At 42.5% G+C, this 23,553-nt stretch overlaps 1 protein-coding gene across 4 annotated transcripts in view; it reads left to right on the forward strand.

Annotated features, from left to right (window-relative positions):
- LOC137524808 (aldehyde oxidase 1-like) overlaps positions 1-21,682 on the forward strand; it is a 279,754-nt gene extending 258,072 nt beyond the window's left edge. For all 4 annotated transcript variants that reach the window (XM_068245130.1, XM_068245132.1, XM_068245133.1 and 1 more), the window contains 5 exons: positions 94-208; positions 7,862-7,927; positions 13,544-13,732; positions 15,171-15,338; positions 21,475-21,682. In XM_068245130.1, the coding sequence (XP_068101231.1) occupies positions 94-208; positions 7,862-7,927; positions 13,544-13,732; positions 15,171-15,338; positions 21,475-21,531 (595 nt within the window). In that variant the 3' untranslated portion in view covers positions 21,532-21,682. The remainder of the gene's footprint in view (positions 1-93; positions 209-7,861; positions 7,928-13,543; positions 13,733-15,170; positions 15,339-21,474) is intronic.
- Positions 21,683-23,553: the final 1,871 nt, after the last annotated feature.

Raw genomic sequence — 23,553 nt, forward strand, 5'->3', positions numbered from 1 at the left:
TTATGCTTTTCAACCTTTAATGTTGTTCTCTCTTAGCGTGTTTTCCATGATAATTTTCTTCTGTTGTAAGTCAGCTACTGGCCTTTTTTTCAGGGGTTATGACACTGAGATGGACTGGGAGACGGGAGAGGGTCATATTGCTCCATATTACACATATGGGACTGCCTGTACTGAGATTGAGCTGGACTGTCTAACAGGAAGCCACAAGGTAATGGAGGTTTTTTTCATGTGCTTCCATTATTGTGAGGCCATCTTTAATTGTTGGAATATTATTTCATAAGCTGCACATGACACAATTTGCCACATGTTTCTATGTAATTACATTCATTAGTTTAATCTATTTAGCTAAAGCAGCAGAAATGGGCTTTGTGTGATTTTGTCCAAGGATGTCATACTGTAAATGCATAGACTGTAAGAACAAAAATGTTTTTCTCAATGGTTTCATAATAAGCCAGCATGCTTGTATTGCGATGGGTAGAACTCTACAACACTGGTAAACTGGGCGCCACCATAGGGCTTAAGGCAAATTACAGCTATAGCAGCGCTTACTAAGTAATGTGGCTGCCTACTAAAACAGATACAAAATGTTTGTTGAGGAAAAATTGCTGTGCAACCATAGAAAATCCCCTTATCCCCCCTTAACAATGTGACACATGGCTGTGTATCAAAAAAAGTAATCAGCTGATGTTTTGTTTGATACACGGCCGCATGTCACATTTTTAAATCTAATGGGAGTCGAATTAGAAAAGATAAAAAACAAATACTCACCCAAGGAGAGGGAAGGCTTTGGGTCCTAATGAGCTTTCCCTTTCCTCTCCCGGTCCCCTTGTTGGGGTGGCAGCTCTTCCATTCAAATCCCCCGCCATAGGGGACTTTAGACTTGTTTTTTTTTATGTTATGTGTTTTATGTGTTATGTGGCTGTCCATGAGGTGCCCCCCCCCCCTGACCCACTTGGGGTAACAGTCTTCTTTAGAGTTCCAGCACTCCTCATGGTCTTTTTTTAATTTGGCTTCTGGCAATAGCTGAAGCATAAATTCAGAGAAAAACAGTGTAATGTGGGCACCAGCGAAAGCAGGGTGAGCTGTCTATCAGGATCACCCTGCGCCCAAATTTTCCAGTTCCATTTTTAGATAAATGCAGATTTTTTTAATTTCTGCAACATTTTGCAGTGAGCATTGAAAAATTCACTGGGTTAATGGGTTTTACATGATGCCATCCCTACCACAAGCAATTTGGAATGTTATCACATGAATTCCTGTTCTCATAGATTCTGTTTCTAATACAGGAAGTGAACAGAGATGGTCAATGAGATGCAAATAATTTTGAATTACATCCAAATTTCATGCAAACCCTATGCAGATAGAGAATGAACCAAGCAAAATAACTTCCTGCTAATTTTTGATTAGTCCAATTTCAAAATGCTGTATAGAATTTATATGTATTTTGAATGCAGGTCAAAGTTATTTGCATCTCATTGGCTGGAAGTAACTTAACCACATAAGAAAGAAGTGCATATGATCATAAATTAGCCATACTACTAATATTGTTTGACTCTTTTGCATAGGTTTCACCTCACTTTTTCTTTTTTTGTGACCCCCTATGTTGAGGTCATTCTCACTTTATAAATTTTTAAGTTACAAGCAATTGACATGGCACAATCTGCTTGGTCAACCAGAGTTTTTATTAGACTCCTTCCACACTCTGTGCGATGGCATCCGATGCAACGCAAAATATCATTGCATCCCAACGTGATTACTGAATGTTGAAGAGAAATGTTGAAGAGAAATCGATTGCCCAATATGGTGTAGTATGTCAAAATTGATTGGATAAATGACACAGTGAGATAGTAATACTCACAAACACGGGTTACCACCTAGGTAACCACTCATTAGGCAGGTGAGGAGATTAGACCTGTCCTCACTCAGGATTAAGAAGTCGCTCTCTGTATATAGGAAGAAAGGGGGTAGATCACCCCTCCACCTGGGGTGGATTCAAATATATTGGTAGGTGAACAGAGGCGCCAGAAGGATAAAAGTACATAAAATTTTAAAAAAATTGCTGGGAGGAAGTGGTGGACTCGCCTCCATTAAAGCAGACACCAAGGACTGTAAATATATAGATATACACATTTATTGAAAATACCCCAAAGATGCAAGGTGCTCTGCTTGCTATAACTGAATTGCTGTTGTTTATCCCCTGCTTATTGCCTGAAGAAGTGGGCTGTGCCCGCGAAACGCGTTGCATCTTTGGGGTATTTTCAATAAATGTGTATATCTATATATTTACAGTCCTTGGTGTCTGCTTTAACGGAGGCGAGTCCACCACTTCCTCCCAGCAATCTTTTAAAAATTTTATGTACTTTTATCCTTCTGGCGCCTCTGTTCACCTACCAATATATGATTACTGAATGTGGTCTGTTGCGATAAATTCCCTTTGGATAATGCTCTGAATGCAGTGAGTTTGCAGGGTAACGTGCACATTTACAGTGCAGTGAAGCATTCTTTAAAGGGAGTCTGAAGCAGAATTAAAAACAAAAAACAGATACTTACCTAAGGCGAAGGAAGGCTCTGGGTCCTATAGAGCCTTCCCGTTCCCTTCATGATCCCAGTGTTCCCCTGCAGGCTCCCTGTTAGCACTCTATGAACGATGGGTTGTAGACTGCTCTCTTCAGCTTTGGCTGGGTTTTGCACTCAGGCTCCTGAAGACAGGCAGCTCTGCACTGCGCACGCGCGAGCGCCCCCCTCTCACACACTCCCACGTGCGCATAATAGAGCCACTTGTCTTCGAGAGGACTCAAGCTCCTGAAGACTTTGGGAGATTTGAACAGAGAAGCCTGTGGGGGAACGAGCAGACCGTGAGGAGAACGGGAAGGCTCTATAGGACCCAGACCCAGAGCCTTCCCTCTCCTTAGGTATTTGTGTTTTGGTTTTAAAATCACTTCAGATTTACTTTAATGATACTGTATGCTTCACTATATATGTCGCTTTGCATGTCTAACATACAATGCAACTTCTCAACAGTGCTGCATTATGTTTCTATCACCATGCGCTATACACAGTGTGCACGGAGCCTATTGCAGGTAATGGGCTTGATTCACAAAGCGGTGCTAACAGTTAGCACGCTGGTGAAAACCCCTTTATCATAAGTTTAGGCGTGATAAGTTTAGGCGTGATAAGTTTAGGTGTGATAAGTTTAGGCGTGATAACTATAGCACCAACTGGGTTAGCACCGCAGTGCACAGCTGATCAAAAGTTTTGTGCTAGCAAAGTCTGGTGCACTTCGCATAGAGTTTAATGGCGCTGCTTTGCATGCGGGACTTTGCGCGCGATCTAAACTTATCTAAACTTATCACGCCTAAACTGGCTTTTCACCAGCATGGTGCAATGGTTATCACGCCTAAAGTCTCTAACTGGGTTAGCAGCACCGCTTTGTGAATCGAGCCCATAGTATGCTGAGGATGCTTTCTTGTGGGTAGCTGTAATAATTCCCAAGATGCGAATGTGTTCTCATGTGCACTGAAACTTGTGTATGTGTGTACACAGAAATTTGATAAGCAAGCAAAAGAGCAGATGACTAATGGTGGTGGCTATAAAGACGGTTTGGTGGAGTTAGGAACCATTTAACTACTTCCCGACCGCCGGCGCCTGTCTCCGCTCACCCGCCGCAACATCCCGCCGGCCATACGGAAGCGCCGGCGGGATGTTAACCCTGCGATCGCCGCATACAAAGTGTATAATACACTTTGTAATGTTTACAAAGTGTATTATACAGGCTGCCTCCTGCCCTGGTGGTCCCAATGTCCGAGGGACCACCAGGGCAGGCTGCAGCCACCCTATGTCGCACCCAAGCACACTGATTTCTCCCCCCCCTGCCCCAGATCGCCCATAGCACCCCTCAGACCCCCCCTGCCCACCCCCCAGACCCCTGTTTGCACCCAATCACCCCCCTAATCACCCATCAATCACTCCCTGTCACTATCTGTAAACGCTATTTTTTTTATCCCCCCCCCCCTGCCCCCTGCTGATCACCCCCCCACCCCTCAGATTCTCCCCAGACCCCCCCCCCCCCCCAGACACCCCCCCCCCCCCCCCCGTGTACTGTATGCATCTATCCCCCTGATCACCTGTCAATCACCTGTCAATCACCTGTCAATCACCCATCAATCACCCATCAATCACCCCCTGTCACTGCCCCCCTGTCACTGCCAACCAACAATCTGCCCCTAACCTGCCCCTTGCGGGCAATCTGATCACCCACCCACACCAATAGATCGCCCGCAGATCCGACGTCAGATCACCTCCCAAGTGCAGTGTTTACATCTGTTATCTACCCTAAACACCCACTAATTACCCATCAATCACCCATCAATCACCCCCTATCACCACCTGTCACTGTTACCCATCAGATCAGACCCTAATCTGCCCCTTGCGGGCACCCAATCACCCGCCTACACGCTCAGATTGCCCTCAGACCCCCCTTATCAATTCGCCAGTGCAATATTTACATCTGTGCTTCCCTGTAATAACCCACTGATCACCTGTCAATCACCTGTCAATCACCCATCAATTACCCCCTGTCACTGCCACCCATCAATCACCCCCTGGCACTGCCACCCATCAATCTGCCCCTAACCTGCCCCTTGCAGGCAATCTGATCACCCACCCACACCAATAGATCGCCCGCAGATCCGACGTCAGATCACCTCCCAAGTGCAGTCTTTATATCTGTTCTCTACCCTAAACACCCACTAATTACCCATCAATTACCCCCTGTCACTGCTACCTATCAGATTAGACCCCTATCTGCCCCTAGGGCACTCAATCACCCGCCCACACCCTCAGAATGCCCTCAGGCCTCAGCCCTGATCACCTCGCCAGTGCATTGCTTGCATATATTCCCCCCTCTAATCACACCTTGAGACACCCATCAATCACCTCCTGTCACCCCCTAGCACACCTACCCATCAGATCAGGCCCTAATTTGCCCCGTGTGGGCTCCTGATCACTCGGCCAAACCCTCAGATCCCCCTCAGACCCCCTTCCGATCACCTCCCCAGTGCATTGATTGCATCTATTTTCCCCTCTAACCACCCCCTGAGACACCCATCAATCACCTCCTGTCACCCCCCTAGCACTCCTATCCATCAGATCAGGCCCAATACAACCTGTCATCTAAAAGGCCACCCTGCTTATGACCGGTTCCACAAAATTCGCCCCCTCATAGACCACCTGTCATCAAAATTTGCAGATGCTTATACCCCTGAACAGTCATTTTAAGACATTTGGTTTCCAGACTACTCACGGTTTTGGGCCCGTAAAATGCCAGGGCGGTATGGGAACCCCACAAACTGACCCCATTTTAGAAAAAAGACACCCCAATGTATTCTGTTAGGTGTATGACGAGTTCATAGAAGATTTTATTTTTTGTCAAAAGTTAGCGGAAATTGATTTTTGTTTTTTTTTCACAAAGTGTCATTTTTCACTAACTTGTGACAAAAAATAAAATCTTCTATGAACTCGCCATACACCTAACGGAATACCTTGGGGTGTCTTCTTTCTAAAATGGGGTCACTTGTGGGGTTCCTATACTGCCCTGGCATTTAAGGGGCCCTAAACCATGAGAAGTAGTCTAGAAAACAAATGCCTCAAAATGACCTGTGATTAGGACGTTGGGCCCCTTAGCGCACCTAGGCTGCAAAAAAGTGTCACACATGTGGTATCGCCATACTCAGGAGAAGTAGTATAATGTGTTTTGGGGTGTATTTTTACACATACCCATGCTGGGTGGGAGAAATCTCTCTGTAAATGGACAATTGTGTGTAAAAAAAATCAAACAATTGTCATTTACATAGATAAAATAAAATCTTCTGTGAACTCACCGTACTACTAACGGAATACCTCGGGGTGTCTTCTTTCTAAAATGGGGTCATTTGTGGGGTTCCTATACTGTCCTGGCATTTTAGGGGCCCTAAACCGTGAGGAGTAGTCTTGAAACGAAATTTCTCAAAATGACCTGTGAAATCCTAAAGGTACTCATTGGACTTTGGGCCCCTTAGCGCACATAGGGTGCAAAAAAGTGCCACACATGTGGTATCGCCGTACTCAGGAGTAGTATAATGTGTTTTGGGGTGTATTTTTACACATACCCATGCTGAGTGGGAGAAAGATCTCTGTAAATGGACAATTGTGTTTAAAAAAAATTAAAAAATTGTCATTTACAGAGATATTTCTCCCACCCAGCATCGGTATGTGTAAAAATACACCCCAAAACACATTATACTACTTCTCCTGAGTACGGCAATACCACATGTGTGGCACTTTTTTGCAGCCTAACTGCGCTAAGGGGCCCAAAGTCCAATGAGCACCTTTAGGCTTTACAGGGGTGCTTACAAATTAGCACTCCCCAAAGTGCCAGGACAGTAAACACACCCCACAAATGACCCCATTTTGGAAAGTAGACACTTCAAGGTATTCAGAGAGGGGCATGGTGAGTTCGTGGCAGATTTCATTTTTTTTTTGTCGCAAGTTAGAAGAAATGGAAACTTTTTTTTTTTTTGTCACAAAGTGTCATTTTCCGCTTACTTGTGACAAAAATTAATTGAACTCACTATGCCTCTCAGTGAATACTTTGGGATGTCTTCTTTCCAAAATGGGGTCATTTGGGGGGTATTTATACTATCCTGGAATTCTAGCCCCTCATGAAACATGTCAGGTGGTCAGAAAAGTCATAGATGCTTGAAAATGGGAAAATTCACTTTTTGCACCATAGTTTGTAAATGCTATAACTTTTACCCAAACCAATAAATATACACTGAATGGGTTTTTTTTTTTATCAAAAACATGTTTGTCCACATTTTTCGCACTGCATGTATACAGAAATTTTACTTTATTTGAAAAATGTCAGCACAGAAAGTTAAAAAAATCATTTTTTTGCCAAAATTCATGTCTTTTTTGATGAATATAATAAAAAGTAAAAATCGCAGGAGCAATCAAATAGCACCAAAAGAAAGCTTTATTAGTGACAAGAAAAGGAGCCAAAATTCATTTAGGTGGTAGGTTGTATGAGCGAGAAATAAAACCGTGAAAGCTGCAGTGGTCTGAATGGAAAAAAAGTGGCCGGTCCTTAAGGGGGGTAAAGCCCACGGTCCTCAAGTGGTTAAAATTGCTCAAATAATGAAATGTTAATTACTGTGAATTTAGCTTTGAAGGCATCCATTAGGCTCTTTTGCAACATTGCATGTATGAATGGCTTCTAAAATTCTGAACAAAATGACTGTAGGTCACCCCTACCCCTTCCCCTTCACACATTTTGTTATTCTTTTAGCACCAAATCCCTCTGTCCCTCTTTTTTGCTCATTTGTCCCTAGTCATTTGTCCCTAGTTAAAGACTGTTCTACTGCTCAATTGGAATGGTCAATGAGATACAGTATAAATAAATCTGAGTTGATGATTATGAAAACTATCTATGCAAATTTAGGCAGCTTGAAAATGGACCTACTGAGTTCAAGCTTGGCAAGATTTAATTGGTGCACTTTCAAGCTGGATACATTTGCATGTATTTGTATCTCATTGACTGTACCTACTACTTAGTGTAAAAAAAAAATGTCTTTGAGACTCTAAACTTTATTCCCAGCTTCTAAATTGATATATTGCGTATTTTCAAATGTTACAGTAATATAAAGGCAAAATAGTATCCATAGAAAGCAAGATTGTGGTTTTGTTCCTAAACTTTTTGTGGTAAGTGTGACTAGGGGTGTGGCATGACCATGGCTAGAGGCTTGGCAGGGGTGTGTCTTAAAGATGTCTCTTTCGTATCTTAGGCGGTTTGCATTTATATTGACTTGTAATTTCTGTATTTCAGAATCTTCGTACAGATATTGTTATGGATGTGGGACAAAGCATAAATCCAGGGTTAGACATCGGACAGGTTTGTGAAATGATAATCTCACAATGTCTATCAAAATAGCACACTTTTTTGAGTCTTAAACAGTTTGGTATAATAAATGGCACATGCTAATGAGAGCATGAGAATAATATATGAGTCATTTGTGTTGATTTCAGCATTTTATTGATGCGATAAGTAATGCTGTATTATCTGTGCATTGAACATATCTTGTGTTTCTTCAGCTATGGTATATAAAGATGTAAATGTTAGAACAAGTTGCAGACATAAACGTATGAAGTAATCTGCACCTGCCTGATGTACATGTATACTCTCAAACTAAGGCCTGCGGCCGAATGCAGCCCCCTGACGCTTTTTCACCGGCCCCCACTCACAAAATGTATTACTTATAGATACGGTCCACTGCATCTTTAAATATTGGTGTCTTACATATAGAATAGCAGTGCTGGTACCATCAATCCACAGGGAAGCCAGCGACCAGTCATTCACTGGCCTCGGAACCTATTTCGCATTAGGTGACACCAATTGGATGACCGGTTGCACCCTGAGTATGGTTCACTGTCTGGTGAAAAGAGGTTTTTTACTATCTGCACATGCTGTATTGGGGGCATAATATCTGCTTTGGTTAAATGGGAGACAAAAGGGCTGCACATGTAAACAGGTAATAGTTTACACTACCTAGGTTCAATGTAATGTTTTCTACATCATATTATGTATACTCCAGCCCCCCATTAATTTGAAGTATGTTGACCCAGCCCTTGACCCAAGGGCTGGGTCAAGTATGTTGACCCACTGATCTAGGGTATAAACAATTGGCAGTAAGTTCTTCGTGCATGACAATAGTGAACTCAAGAAAACAAGGTTATAGCAAGGTTACATGTGCACTAAAATAAGGAAAGGACACAAAAGCATGCCTAGCCCCAAATAGTAATAAAGGTACAATATAAAAAGTAAAAAAATATAAATAGTACCAATATCCTATATATATATATATATATATATATATATATATATATATATATATATATATATATACACACATATGAAAGACCAACACAAAGTGGTGTACATGTGAGAAGTGGATTGAAAATCATACGTCATTCCAAACATTTTTTACAAATGACTGGGCCATTCTAACACATAGATATGTTTTGTTTTAAACCATTCCATTGGTGCCCTGGCTTTATGTTTAGGGTCATTGGCCTCAATTCACTAAACTTATCTCCTGTCTTTAATAACTCTTCTAGAGTTGTTACCACGGTGATAAGGCATGTAGTATTCAGGAAACATTTTACCTCAGGCAAAACTAAAGTTAACTCTTCTGTCTTTAAATTAACTCTCCAATCCTTAAAATAACTCCAGAGTTAAAGTCAGGCTGTTAATTAGCTGCATGTGAAAATAACTACAGAGGAGGTAAATTAACTACAGAGGAGGTAAATTAACTACAGAGGAGGTAAATTAACTACAGAAGAGGTAACTTAAGGAATGAAGAGGTAAGATAACTCTCTCACGTGTGGAGGTAAGTTTTCTCTTGCCTTATTATCTCTAGCATGATCTTAATGAATTGAGGCCAATGTCCTGCTGGAAGGTGAACCTCCGCCCCGGTCTCAAGTCTTTTGCGGTCTCCAAGAGGTTTTCTTCCAAGTTTGCCCTGTATTTGGCTCCATCCATCTTTCCATCAACTCTGACAAACTTCCCTGTCCCTGCTGAAGAGATGCACCCCCCCGAGCATGATGCTGCCACCACCATATTTGACAGTGGGGATGGTGTGTTCAGAGTGATGTGCAGTGTTCGTTTTCTGCCACACATAGCGTTTTGCATTTTGGCCAAAAAGTTCCATTTTGGTCTCATCTGACCAGAGCACCTTCTTCCACATGGTTGCTGTTACCCCCACATGGCTTGTGGCAAACTGCAAACGGGACTTCTTATGCTTTCTGTTAACAATGCCTTTTTTCTTGCCACTCTTCCATAAAGGCCAACTTTATACAGTACATGACTAATAGTTGTCCTATGGACATTGTCTCCCACCTGAGCTGTAGATCTCTGCAGCTCATCCAGAGTCACCATGGGCCTGCATTTCTGATCAGTGCTCTCCTTGTTCGGCCTGTGAGTTTAGGTGGATGGCCTTGTCTTGGTAGGTTTACAGTTGTGCCATACTCCTTCCATTTCTGAATGAACGCTTGAACAGTGCTCCGTGGGATGTTCAAGGCTGTGGAAATCTTTTTGTAGCCTAAGCCTGCTTTAAATTTCTCAATAACTTGATCCCTGACCTGTCATGGACCTGTCTTGTGTGCTCTTTGGACTTCATGGTGTTGTTGCTCCCAATATTCTCTTAGACAACCTCTGAGGCCCTCACAGAGCAGCTGTATTTGTACTGACAACCAATTACACACAGGTGCACTCTATTTAGTCATTAGCACTCATCAGGCAATGTCTATAGGCAACTGACTGCACTCAGATCAAAGGGGGCCGAATAATTATGCATACACCACTTTGCAGTTATTTATTTGTAAAAAATGTTTGGAATCATGTATGATTTTCGTTCCACTTCTCATGTGTACACCACTTTGTGTTGGTCTGTCATGTGGAATTCCAATAAAATTGATTCATGTGTGTGGCAGTAATATGACAAAATCTGGAAAACTTCAAGGGGGCCGAATACTTTTGCAACCCACTATATATATATATATATATATATATATATATATATATATATATTGATTCAGATCTGTTCTCCTCAGTGATATTAACTGACTACAGACTAAGGGTAAACTAAGTAAATATATTAAAATGTAGGCAGTTCGTTTATATTACATAGAAATGGTAGGATTTTTTTGCTGAAAACAAAAAACCATATATGTACACGCTGTTATATCTTTCTACAACACAAATCTGTTTCAGAGCACATTTCTTTTAAGGAATTACTTGTAGTAATAGTGAGATTGTTTTATTTGTATTATTATTATTATTATTATTTAGTATTTATGGAGCACCGACATCTTCAATAGAGGAAGATATACAGTATAGTCTTGTCACTTAACTGTCCCTCAGATGGGCTCACAATCTATTCCCTACCATAGCTATATCTCTATGTGTGTTGTAGAGGGACAATTTTTGGGGATAGTGTCGTGCATGTATCACAGTTTTGAGGGCCAATTTTAAAGGAAAGCCAATTAACTTATTTGTATGATTTGGCGTGACAACCAAAAGTGAGAACCATCTTTAGTACATGCAGGCTACAATTCCCAATCCTTTCTACAAACCTTAGTAATTTCTTATATTGATGAGGGTTTAAAACTTTTTCCCAACTTTGGTAAACAGTTTTTCCACTCTCTATGTAACGATCGGTGTAACACAGAGAGGGTCTGATTACCGGTGATCTGCAGTATCACAGAGAATACAGATATATACCTGATTATTGATGATCTGCAGATCACCGATAATCAGATATATCTCTAACCTCTGGACACCTGGGTAATAAGAGTGTTTGGTACAACAGGAATACTTTGAAGACTGCACCTGAGGAGCAGGTGCACAGCAGTAAGGAGTACAGCACAATAACACGTTCCTTCCGCAAGCCTGAGACTCTCCCGAGGGAGGGGTCAGGCTAGGAGTAGGAAGGACCGAGTGTGAGTGACACCAAGGAGGGCCGTCACTCCGAGGACTGTGCGCTATCTCTAGACTGAGGAGATAGCTCTCGAGGTCGGGCAAGCCGGGTCAGCAACAGACAGACAGATCAGGGACAGAGACAGGAGACAGATGCGGAATCCTAAGACAAACAGAGTTCGGGAACAGAGTATCAGATATAGCGAAGTACCTAATCAGAGATCGGAAGAGTAGTCAGGAAAGCAGAAGGTCATAACAAATAATCAACAATGCCTAGTCTTGGGTGTGAGCTCCTTGATCATCAACACCCTGGAACTGGTCTGAGTATAACTAGATGGTAAAGCTAATTCCTAGTCTGAGGGGTGAGGTCCCTGGTCATCAACACCTAGGAACTGGTCTAAATAATAACACAGATAATATACAGTTTTCCCTAGACTGAGGTGTGAGGTCCTTGATCATCAACACCCTGGAACTGGTCTAGATAACAACACAGATAAGATCACAGAACTGACAAGGTCTGAGTGCTACCACGTAGTGATCGCAACGCCAGACACCAGAGAAATGACCAGCACCCAGTATATATACACAAGCGCTCACCAGCGCCTCCCCTAAGTGCTGGACCAATGAAACCTGATAGAATTGTCAGCTGATCGGCTGGATCAGCTGGCACCCTTCTGACTGCCATAAAGGCTCTGCCTCTCAGCGTGCGCGCGCGTCCTTCTGAACCTGTGTGGACTATCAGTCCCAGCCACACCAGACATGTGTTGTAATGCATCTGTTGGTTTGAACGCGGGGCCAGCCGCACCGCTATCAGAGCATGCGGCGGTTCTGCCACGTTCAGCCATACTGCTAGTGGTAAGCCCATGCGTGCAAACCGCCGCGTCGGACGTGGAATCCGCCGCCTTGTTCACTGGGCATGCGGCGGTTTCTCCGTGCTCCGTCAGGCTAGTGGATGCAGGCCCATGCCGCAAGCTGCCATGTTGAACGCGGAATCAGCCGCCTTACTCGTGGCGGCTTTTCCGCGTTTTCTCACACTCCAGTCCAGGTATGCTGGATGACAGTGGTGTAGCTAAGGAGCAGTGGGCCCCGATGCAAGTTTTACAATGGGGCCCCCCAAGCACGCTATACATAGCAATTGATACAGCGCACCAAAACCTGCCAATGGAAACTACAGTGTCAGAGGTGCGTGCAAGAAGGGAATGGGGAACAGTTTAATGATTACCACTATTCAAAGTATCTATAGAAGTGATTATTATGAGCATAGGACCAATAGAGAGCTAATACTGTAATTGAGGGAGGGCCCATCAGGGCCCCGATTCAGTCGCAACCTCTGCAACCCCTATTGCTACGCCCCTGCTGGATGATTTATGTTCTCTAACCTTAACCCCCCTGGCGGTATAAAAAATTCCACCAGGAGGGAGCGCAGCAGTTTTTTTAAAAAAAAATTTTTTATTATATCATGTAGCGAGCCCAGGGCCCAGCGGCATCCCCCCACCCGCTTCGATCAGGAAATCCCGTTCAAAGAACGCCATGGCGACGGGGCGGGATGACGTCACCGACGTAGGGATGTCATTGGGAGTCCCGAACCACCCCTCAGCGCTGCCTGACACTGATTGGCCAGGCAGCGCACGGGGTCTGGGGGGAGGGGGGGTGCGCGGAGCGACGGATACCGGCGATCGAGCGCGGGTCGGCGGCGATCGGTGTGCTGACGCAGCTAGCAAAGTGCTAGCTGCGTCCAGCTAAAAAAAAAAAATTAGACAAATCGGCCCAGCAGGGCCGGAGATAACATCCTGCGCGGCTTCGCCAAGGAGGTTAATAAAACAAACCTAGTGTCCATCTCCTGCAGCTGCTAGCAGCACAAAACAGTGATTATTTTCATGAGCTTTATGACTTAGCATTGTATGGCTAAATGCGAGTATATGGAGGAAGATACATCAACCTGTCAGGAAGCAGTGTGGCTCTTAACCATTTAGTAATGCTTTACAAAACATGTAAGATAGTGCAGTAATTCTATGTATTATTTTTTTGTCTTAGACTGAAGGTGCATTTACTCAGGGGCTTGGCCTGTATACAATGGAGGAACTCTTCTACTCTCCACAAGGAGACCTGTATACGCTGGGACCTGACAAGTATAAAATGCCAGCAATGTGTGATGTCCCCACAGAGTTTAATGTCTCCTTGCTGGCATCATCTAAAAATCCCTACACCGTTTATTCCTCTAAGGTATGCGCTGCTCTGATAAAATTCATCACAATGTTTTTAAGCCATATTTGTCTTTTGTGTGAAAATAAATCCAGCTCATCATGTTATACTTATTGTCCCGCATAACACAGCTTTCAGATTCAATTAAAATATTTTCTGCATTGCCAGGTCATAATTGTGTGTTAAAGAGGAGCTGTTAGCCATACTATCACAAAAAAAACCACATATTAATAGATCAATACTTGCTTTACTTACATAACATGTATTGATTGCACTGTCCATGTTTTGATTTCAGTGAGTTTTATATAGTAAATAAAGAGAATTCTGTTTCTGTCAATTTCCATTTTGAAATCCCTGTGTCTGAAGCCAGTCATGATGTCATTTCCTCCCTTAGTCTGTTTCCTCTCCTCCTTCTGATTTATTATGCTTGCCCGCCCTCCTCCCAGTCTTCAGACACTCCCACACAGCTCTGCGGTAAGAAGTGCATTGTCACAAATCATTGTGTGACTTTGTAGACCTGGTTTATTTGTATGGATCGGATTTCAACTATTTACTTTCTCAGCTTCTCAGCACAAGAAACATTGGCCAATCAGAGAGGAGAAGAAGTTTGGGAGGGGAAAACGGGAGTGAAAGAAACTTCAGCCAATCAGGCTGCATTAGTTGTGTCTGAGGGGAAAAGGGGAGGAAAGTAAAGAAGAAAAAAACAGCATGCACTGCAACTTCTCTTTTGCAGCAGTTGTACCAATTAAGAGCCAGTTGATCTGATAAATATTCTATTGAGAAGAAAATTAAGAATGATGTTTAAGTTTTGGATTGCCTAGTTAGCCTCCTTATTACTTATTTACCATGTAAAAATAGAGAATTGATTTTTGATTTTATTTCTTTGAAACCATCATCCATGTACGTGTGTTATGATGTTCTATGTAGATGTACTAGAATATTTCACATTTTGCTGTGTTTTTCTCCTCTTGACAGTACTGATCCATTTGTAACTTTTTTTTTCTTTTTTTTTTAATAAACTTGGAAGTCTACTCGTGCAGTCTGGCAGATATTTAAAGGGAACCTTAACTGAGAGGGATATGGATGTTTCCTTTTAAACAATACCAGTTGCCTGGCAGTCCTGCTGATCTCTTTGGTTGCAGCAGTGGCTGAATCACACACCTATAACAAGCATGTAGCTAATCCAGTCTGACCTTAGTCATAGCACCTGATCTGCATGCTTGTTCAGGGGCTGTGGATAAACGTATTAGAGAGACAGGATCAGCAGGAGAGTCAGACAACTAATATTATTTTAAAAGTAAAAATCCATATCCTTCTCAGTTTAGGTTCCCTTTAAGAAAATAAGTCTTATCCCTTGTGCTTTTATTTCAGAGAAAAAAGTGTTCCCAGTGCACTGAGAAGTTAAATTGACACCATAAAGTGTATTGAAGTGTAACTGTTGCATTTGCTTCTTTTATAGGGTGTGGGGGAGCCGGCCTTGTTTTTAGGGTGCTCTGTCTATTTTGCCATAAAGGATGCAGTGGATTCAGTTCGTGAAGAGCGTGGCTTGCCTAAAATCTACACTCTCAACAGCCCAGCTACTCCTGAAAAAGTCAGAATGGCTTGTGAAGACCAGCTAACTAAAATGGTGTGTTACAGTTGGTTGATTATGCATTGCTCTTAGCCAGATAATAGTCTATGGTTTAAATCATTTGTTTTTGGGGGTTTTTTAGACAATACACCTGAGAAGGTATGTAGAAACCCTAGATTTGGGAAGATCAGGTCAGTTTTTATGCTTCTGAGCAGGTTCTGTTGACCCCGCCACCAGTGGTAGGCATGCGCTCTCCCAAGGCGTGGAGTCTAAGTGGCTACGGGTCTTCACCAGAGCACCCTGCACGGAATGATGGGCCGCTACCCCTAGTGGGCTATGAACTACTTTGCTGCCTGGTAGCCACCAGGTCATGACCCCTGGAATTGCCCCACCAGTGATGAGAGAGAACAGGTGACACTGCATTGTGCAGTTCATGGATAATACGAGGTGCAGAATCAGCAAGCAGAAACATAGACAATCCAGGATAAGGGCAGGCAGAATTTTATCATGCACAGTAAACAGGCTGAGAGTCTAGGCAGGTAGCATTGTTAAACAGGCAACAGGTCAGGGCAGGCGGAAAACAAACAAAGTCAGGAACAAGTCAAGGTTGGTAACAGAGGTTCAGTCAGGAAACAAGCGGACAGAGTAACAGGTACAACTGCTGGAAAGTTGCACAAACAGACAGCACTGAAGTGCTGGTCAGGCAGGTTTAAATAGAGCATTTGGCCCAACAGGAAGACGCACGTGCACAGCTGTCCGCACTGGACCACGCATGCGAAGGAATGTCTGCATTAAGATGCGCATACATATACGCACGTGAACAACCGTTACCATAGAAATAGCTACACACACATGCACATACTCTAGTTCGTGTCACGCGAAAGGCGTGATGCCGTGAAACAGGCAGATTAAATTATGGCCTTTCCTTCCACATGCATGAACAGGACCCTGGAAAGTACAATCTCGTGGAGAAGGCCAGTGAGTATAGCATCAGTAAAGCCCCATGAGTGGGTTAAGTTAGGGATCTAGTGGAAATGGTAATGATGCTTTGAAGTATTTAATCAGATCTGGTAGCAAACCATATTAGGTTGATGCACCAACCCCTACCTCCAATTTCCTTTATAAAAATGGCCACTCACCCAGGTTATCTTGCCCAATTCAGTGCTTTATTGCAAATGTGTTTGCATTACAGATAAATTGGAACAATGTTGTAGGCCCTTGAGAAAAGATGTAGGCCTGAAACACTGTGCCACTTGGTCTGTAATACAGACACATCTGCAATAATTCAGTGAATTGGGCAAGATGACTTGGCTGAGTGGTCTTTTATCACTTAGAGTTAAGAGTCTAGTGAAAAAATGCTACGTTTTTCAAGTAGCTGAAGTTGATTCATCGTAGGTGCATCCTAATGATCAAAAGGCATTTACCTCAGGCATAAGAGGAGAGGAGGCTCACAACAGACAAGCAAGTAATAGTAGTTTTAAGGCAACTCTCTTGAAAGCCAGATGGTCCTTTGTTAAGGTGCAGTTGTCTTGACAGAGTAACTGAGGCTGACACCTTCATCTATTTCAAAATAACTTTTTAAAATGCAAATGTTCTGATTTGTCTGACTTTCCGTGTACTTCAGAAAAAAACTAACAACAAAATCATGACAATTAACAAGGTTACCTAAACTTTCATATCCCACTGTGTATATGTATATATATATATATATATATATATATATATATATATATATATATATATATATATATATATATATATATATATATATACATATATATATACTAAAAGTTTGGACACACCTTCTCATTCAAAGAGTTTTCTTTATTTTCATGACTATGAACATTGTAGATTGACGCTGAAGGCATCCAAACTATGAATTAACACATGTGGAAGTATAGTACATAACCAAAAAGTGTGAAACAACTGAAAATATGTCATATTCTAGGTTCTTCAAAGTAGCCACCTTTTGCTTTGATTACTGCTTTGCACACTCTTGGCATTCTCTTGATGAGCTTCAAGAGGTAGTCACCTGAAATGGTCTTCCAACAGTCTAGAAGGAGTTCACAGAGATGCCTTCACTCTGCGGTCCAGCTCACCCCAACCCATCTCAATTGGGTTCAGGTCTGGTGACTGTGAAGGCCAGGTCATCTGGCGCAGCACCCCGTCACTCTCCTTCCTGGTCAAATAGCACTTACACAGCCTGGAGGTGTGTTTGGGGTCATTGTCCTGTTGAAAAATAAATGATGGTCCAACTAAACGCAAACCGGATGGAATAGCATGGCGCTGAAAAATGCTGTGGTAGCCATGCTGGTTCAGTATGCCTTCAATGTTTAATAAATCCCCAACAGTGTCACCAGCAAAGCACCCCCACACCATCACAACTCCTCCTCCATGCTTCACGGTGGGAACCAGGCATGTAGAGACCACCGTTCACCTTTTCTGCGTCGCACAAAGACACGGTGGTTGGAACCAAAAATCTCAAATTTGGACTCATCAGCCAAAAGCACAGATTTCCACTGGTCTAATGTCCATTCCTTGTGTTTTTTAGCCCAAACTAATCTCTTCTGCTTTTTGCCTGTCCTTAGCAGTGGTTTCCTAGCACATATTCTACCATGAAAGCCTGATTCACACAGTCTCCTCTTAACATTTGTTCTAGAGATGTGTCTGCTGTGTGGCATTGACCTGGTCTCTAATCTGAGCTGCTGTTAACCTGCGATTTCTGAGGCTGGTGACTCGGATGAACTTATCCTCCGCAGCAAAGGTGACTCTTGGTCTTCCTTTCCTGGGGCGGTCCACATGTGAGCCAGTTTCTTTGTAGCATTTGGTAGTTTTTAAGACTGTACTTGGGGACACTTTCAAAGTTTTGCCATAATACAAATTCTAACAGTCTATTTAGAAGGACTAACAGCTGTGTATCCACCTGACTTCTCCACAATGCAACTGATGGTCCCAACCCCATTTATAAGGCAAGAAATCCCACTTATTAAACCTGACACAACACCTGTGAAATGAAAACCATTTCAGGTGACTACCTCTTGAAGCTCATCAAGAGAATGCCAAGAGTGTGCAAAGCAGTAATCAAAGCAAAAGGTGGCTACTTTGAAGAACCTAGAATATGACATATTTTCAGTTGTTTCACACTTTTTGGTTATGTACTATATTTACACATGTGTTAATTCATAGTTTGGATGCCTTCAGTGTGAATCTACAATGTTCATAGTCATGAAAATAAAGAAAACTCTTTGAATGAGAAGGTGTGTCCAAACTTTTGGTCTGTACTGTATATATACCATACAGTATATTCCGGTGTATAAGACAACTGGGCGTATAAGACGACCCCTCAACTTTTCCAGTTAAAATATAGAGTTTTTGGGATATACTCACCGTATAAGACTACCCATCTTCCAACACACACAAAAAATAAAATAAAAAAACATATACTGGTGCCAGGGCCGGTTTAAGGGTCCTATTCAAGATCGGCCTACTGACATTTAAATCACTAAATAATCTGGGCCCTGGATACGTGAAAGAAATGTTATAGCTGTGTAGCAATCCCTGCAATGTCAGATCCACAGGTTCTAATAATTTAGTCATACCCAGAGTCCACTTGGAAACTTTTGGTCCTAGAGTCTTCTGTCATGCTGCTCCTATGTTTTGGAACTCTTTACCTCAGCAGATCAGGACAGCTCCATCCCTGGACGTGTTTAAATCCAGACTGAAACCCCACCTGTTCAGTTTGGCATTTGCAGAAATATAACTTATGTTGTGTGAATACTTCATCCTACTACCAACTACTGAATCTGAGAGAGCCTACGCGCTTTGAGTCCTAAGGGAGAAAATCCCTATAGAAATGTTATTGTATTTGTATTTAGGTTCCCCAAATTTCTTGCTTCGCTTCGTCTTCAGGGGTTAGGTAACCCTTCACCACTTGGCTAGACAGTCCATGGAGCTAAAGAATCTCCAAGCTGCTTCAGTTCTGATACCCACTTTTTGGACCCCTTACCTCAAACAATTCCCTACACTACATCCCAAGTGACATCACCATGACCATTATTCCCTATTGCTAAATATACATGGGAGATGTTCCTGCTGGTTTTTTGTAAACCCAGGCTGTATAGCTGCATATGTATATGTTACAAGGTCAGTCAATATTTACCAGCACATCCAGTTACAGCAACGACAAAGTAGATGATTGTTTTATTCCAGTAAGAGAGTCTGCAGCAGAACTTCTTATCAGCAAATGTTTTGGATCATTTTCAATGAATCACTCAATGATTAAGAGTGAATACTGACTTGTGTATACCAGAATCTGAAGATCAGTTAGCTATGATCACATGGCGAACCAGCTAGATCACTTTCATTTGGGTGAACCAGCAACACTACTCAGCAATGATTTATAATGATTTTAATCAAAAAGGAATGCGAATATCTGTTTCCATATAATGGAAAAACCATCATATGGCATGTACAGAACCATAAAGTTTAAAGGGAACCTAAACTGACCCCAAAAAAGAGTCTCACTTACCCAGGGCTTCTACTAGCCCCCTGCAGTTTCATTTTTCCCGACAATGGCCACTGGGGCTGCATGGCCCTGGCCACATGCATATTCGATCACGCTCCTGCCGCCGGGAGCTTCCTGCGCATGAGCAGGATGCTCCCGGCGGCACGAGGTTGATCAAGTATGCATGCAGCCAGGGCCACTCATGCGCACTGGCCATCATCAGCAAAACCAAAAATGATCGAGTATGCAGTGGCCATCGTCTGCAAAAACTAAACTCACTCACCGGTGCATCCGGCATGGGCACAGGGGGGCTAGTAGAAACACTTTTGTGGGGAGGGCAGTTTAGGTTCCCTTTATGTAGAAAATCTTCCATCTGTACTCTTTACCTAGTTGTTTTTCTAATGTTCACACAGTAAAAAAATGTATTAATAGTAATATGTCAGCAGAGACTATATTTAATTAATTTCCAAGGTACAATGTATTCAGAACAAATTAGTTATGATCTTATAAAATTGTTATAGTTGTTCTCACTTTATACACATAACAGTAAAAAGTCACACAGAGCATGTCTGTTGCCTACAATCAGTACTTTGTTACAGGACTAATTCATGAAGATAATTTGTTGCAGTATACTGCATGTTGGATTCACATTACAGCGTTGAATATCTTGTGATGTTGTGCAGCCATGACTCCTGCTCTTCCCAATGTTAATTTTCTACTGCAGTACAGTTTTAGATTGTACAGAGAGTAGTACTACATGTATATCTCTGCTTAAAGCTAGCCATATGCCGGAGGATTTGTGCACACCATAAAACTTCCCATCAAAAAGATGGGTCAAATCAATTATTTCTGACAGCTCCAATCTGATTTCCAATCGTTTTTCTGAGAAATTTTCCCATCACTTCTATACAAGAACGATAAGAAAAACGATCAGAAATAAGATTAGACCTGTAAGAAATAATCGATTCAACCTGTCTATCTGATGGGAAATTGCATGGGGTGTACCAGGCATAAAGCTGGCCTTTGACCTGATATGGTTATCTATAGATTGGCTGACAAATCATTTGTTTATTATGTGCAGTATAGGTCAGTACGAAATAATTGCATAGCATGTAACATTTTAATAGCCTAATTCACATGATTAATAAAGGGAATCAGAAATACTCTTTTTATACTTGCTACTGAACCAAGCAGCAATTACATATACATGGCTAGAATTCCAAGTCATTTAAGTAGACTCCTTCTTGTAATGCTTATGGACCTCTTTGTATCTAGTTTAGGTATTAGTTATAAAAGGTTGATCTGTCAAACCTTATCTAGACAATAGGATAGGACTCCCATGAAGCTCAATGTCAAGCGCAGACAAGTAACCTGACCCTGTCCACATCACTGGGTGTTGAAGTGTGGTGATGGGTGAATTTTGCTTTCTCAATTTCAATATCTCGAATTTCGAACACAGACACTAATTTTGGGACAAACATTTGCTACTGACGAATGTGCTCTGCATAAAGATAGTTATGTAATAAGCTTATAAGAGGTGAGCTCAAGGATGTGAAGAAACACTCAGTGGTGTTGTATAGACTTGCCCTCTGGCCTCTTCTATTCAGCATTATGCATTCATACAGGAACCCCTTTCGGTGACTGCAGATTTTACTTCATAGTTTGTTTTTGTTTTTTTGTTTTTTTTAGATCCCAATAGATAAGGATGGATCATTCATTCCCTGGTCTGTGGACATCACAAAATAATCAGCAGTTCATCTGAGCACCTGCTGGATTAGCCATAGCATAAAATGAGTGGCACTTTAATGAGCATGAGGAGATTGTATACATTTTGCTGTTTTTTTTGTATTCATGTTGCCCTTGTGAAATTGCATAAATGTAACCTTTTTCTAAAAGGCAAATAAAAAATATAAAGAAAAAGGAAAAAACTGCAGTTTATTTTACTTGTGCAGAGATCACAATTCATGTTGCATAAAACACTGTAACGATTGTGGAATTATCTCCGTGGTCAGCGCACAACATGTGCGCGGACACTGCGGAAACCCTCCACAAGCGTTTGGATAAGGGAACCCAGCTTCGGTGCAAATGCACCTGCAGAGAGGAATTCCAACCATCAGATGGAACTGTGGAGTACAGAGGAACTTGGTCTCTGTACTACCACAGATGCCAGAGGGAGATTGTACGAAGTGAAGCAAAACAGGGCAAGATAGCCACTCGAGAGAGAGTGAGCACAGAGAAAGAATGTATGTATGTCCACCAATCTAGTCACCACCCAGCGACGGTTGACATACAACAGTGAAGAACAAAGCGAGAAAGCAATCGCAAGAATGGCAATCGCTAGCAGAGACACAAGACGGAGCAAAGACAGAACATAGAACGAATAAAGACAGAACCAATTAGCAAACTGCAATCCAACACGAAGGAACGGACAGGACTAGCTAAATGCGGTCACCACACGTTAAGTGCAATAGCGACAAAGCGCGTTCACGCCACGGTCACCGCACAATAAGCGCAACAGTGACAAAACGTACCAACCCTAACTAACAAATGAAACACGGAAAAATGAAAGTAAACAGAGAATGCGAACGCTTGCTAATCAGTTGTCTCACCCGGACAACAGCAAGCGTTCGTTCCAGACAAGACAGACAGAAGGAGTAACCAGTAGCAACCGCAGCTCTGGCTTACTCTCCAAGACAGAGTACAGAAGGATCCACCGCCTCTACCGCTAGGGTAAATGCAATCCAAACAGACAGACAGAAGGAGTAACCAGTAGCAACCGCTGCTATGGCTTACACTCCAAGACAGAGTACAGAAGGATCCATCGCCTCTACTGCTAGGGCGAATGCAATCCAAACAGACAAGACAGAACTAGGCAATACAGATAATAAGCAACCTGACTGAGCTAGAAGGAATGCTAGTGCACTTCCAAGGATTACTACTCTAAGACAATATTAGCAAACAATAGCAGAGGGCTGAAACTCAAGGTAAGTCTAGCAGAACCAAACCTTTATGACCAGCAGGGAATTCTGGGAGGAAATGACATTTATACTGCAGGCCTTCAAAGGAAGCAGATAAGCAATTTGCATGACAAGTGGATGCAAATCCCTCACCAGAACAGCAAGTCTGAAACTTGCAGAATGAAAACAGGTCTCCTTTCCAGGGACCTGCAGCATGCAAACCTGAAAAATGGTCAAAAAGCTCATTACACACACCTAAAGTAAGTTTGTGTTCAGCAAATCATTTTATTAAATGTAACACAACATAAAGAAAACTATTTTTTAAGTGACAAATTGTACAGTTAAAAGATGAAACTAAATAATGATGATTATTATTATGCACTGACTGCAGTATATAGTCTTCTCACTAACTGTGCCTCAAAGAGGCTCATAATCTAATACCTACTATAGTCTTAAGGCCCTAATGCTGGGCATACATGGCATTTTGCTTCCTTATCAATTGAGCCACTGATGGCTCGATTGATAATATCCGACAGGTCCGATGACCTGCCGGATAGATTCCCCACCGGCGGACAATAGCGGGGAATTGAGCAGCTGATGAGGAGCACCGGCGGAGACGAGCAGGAATCAATCCGCACGCGCGGACGAGCGGGAATGCGCCGGCATCGAGCCAGCGGCTCAATCCGGCGCATAACTGTATAGGTGTATGCCCAGCCTTACACATGCCAGATAAAACCCTGCCTGGGTGGCCAATAATGACTATCATGGATGAACAGTGAAAAAGCACAATCAATTGGTTTTCTGATTGGGT

The sequence above is a fragment of the Hyperolius riggenbachi genome, chromosome 7 (genome assembly GCF_040937935.1).
Source record: "Hyperolius riggenbachi isolate aHypRig1 chromosome 7, aHypRig1.pri, whole genome shotgun sequence".
In the NCBI taxonomy this organism is placed as follows: Eukaryota; Metazoa; Chordata; class Amphibia; order Anura; family Hyperoliidae; genus Hyperolius; species Hyperolius riggenbachi.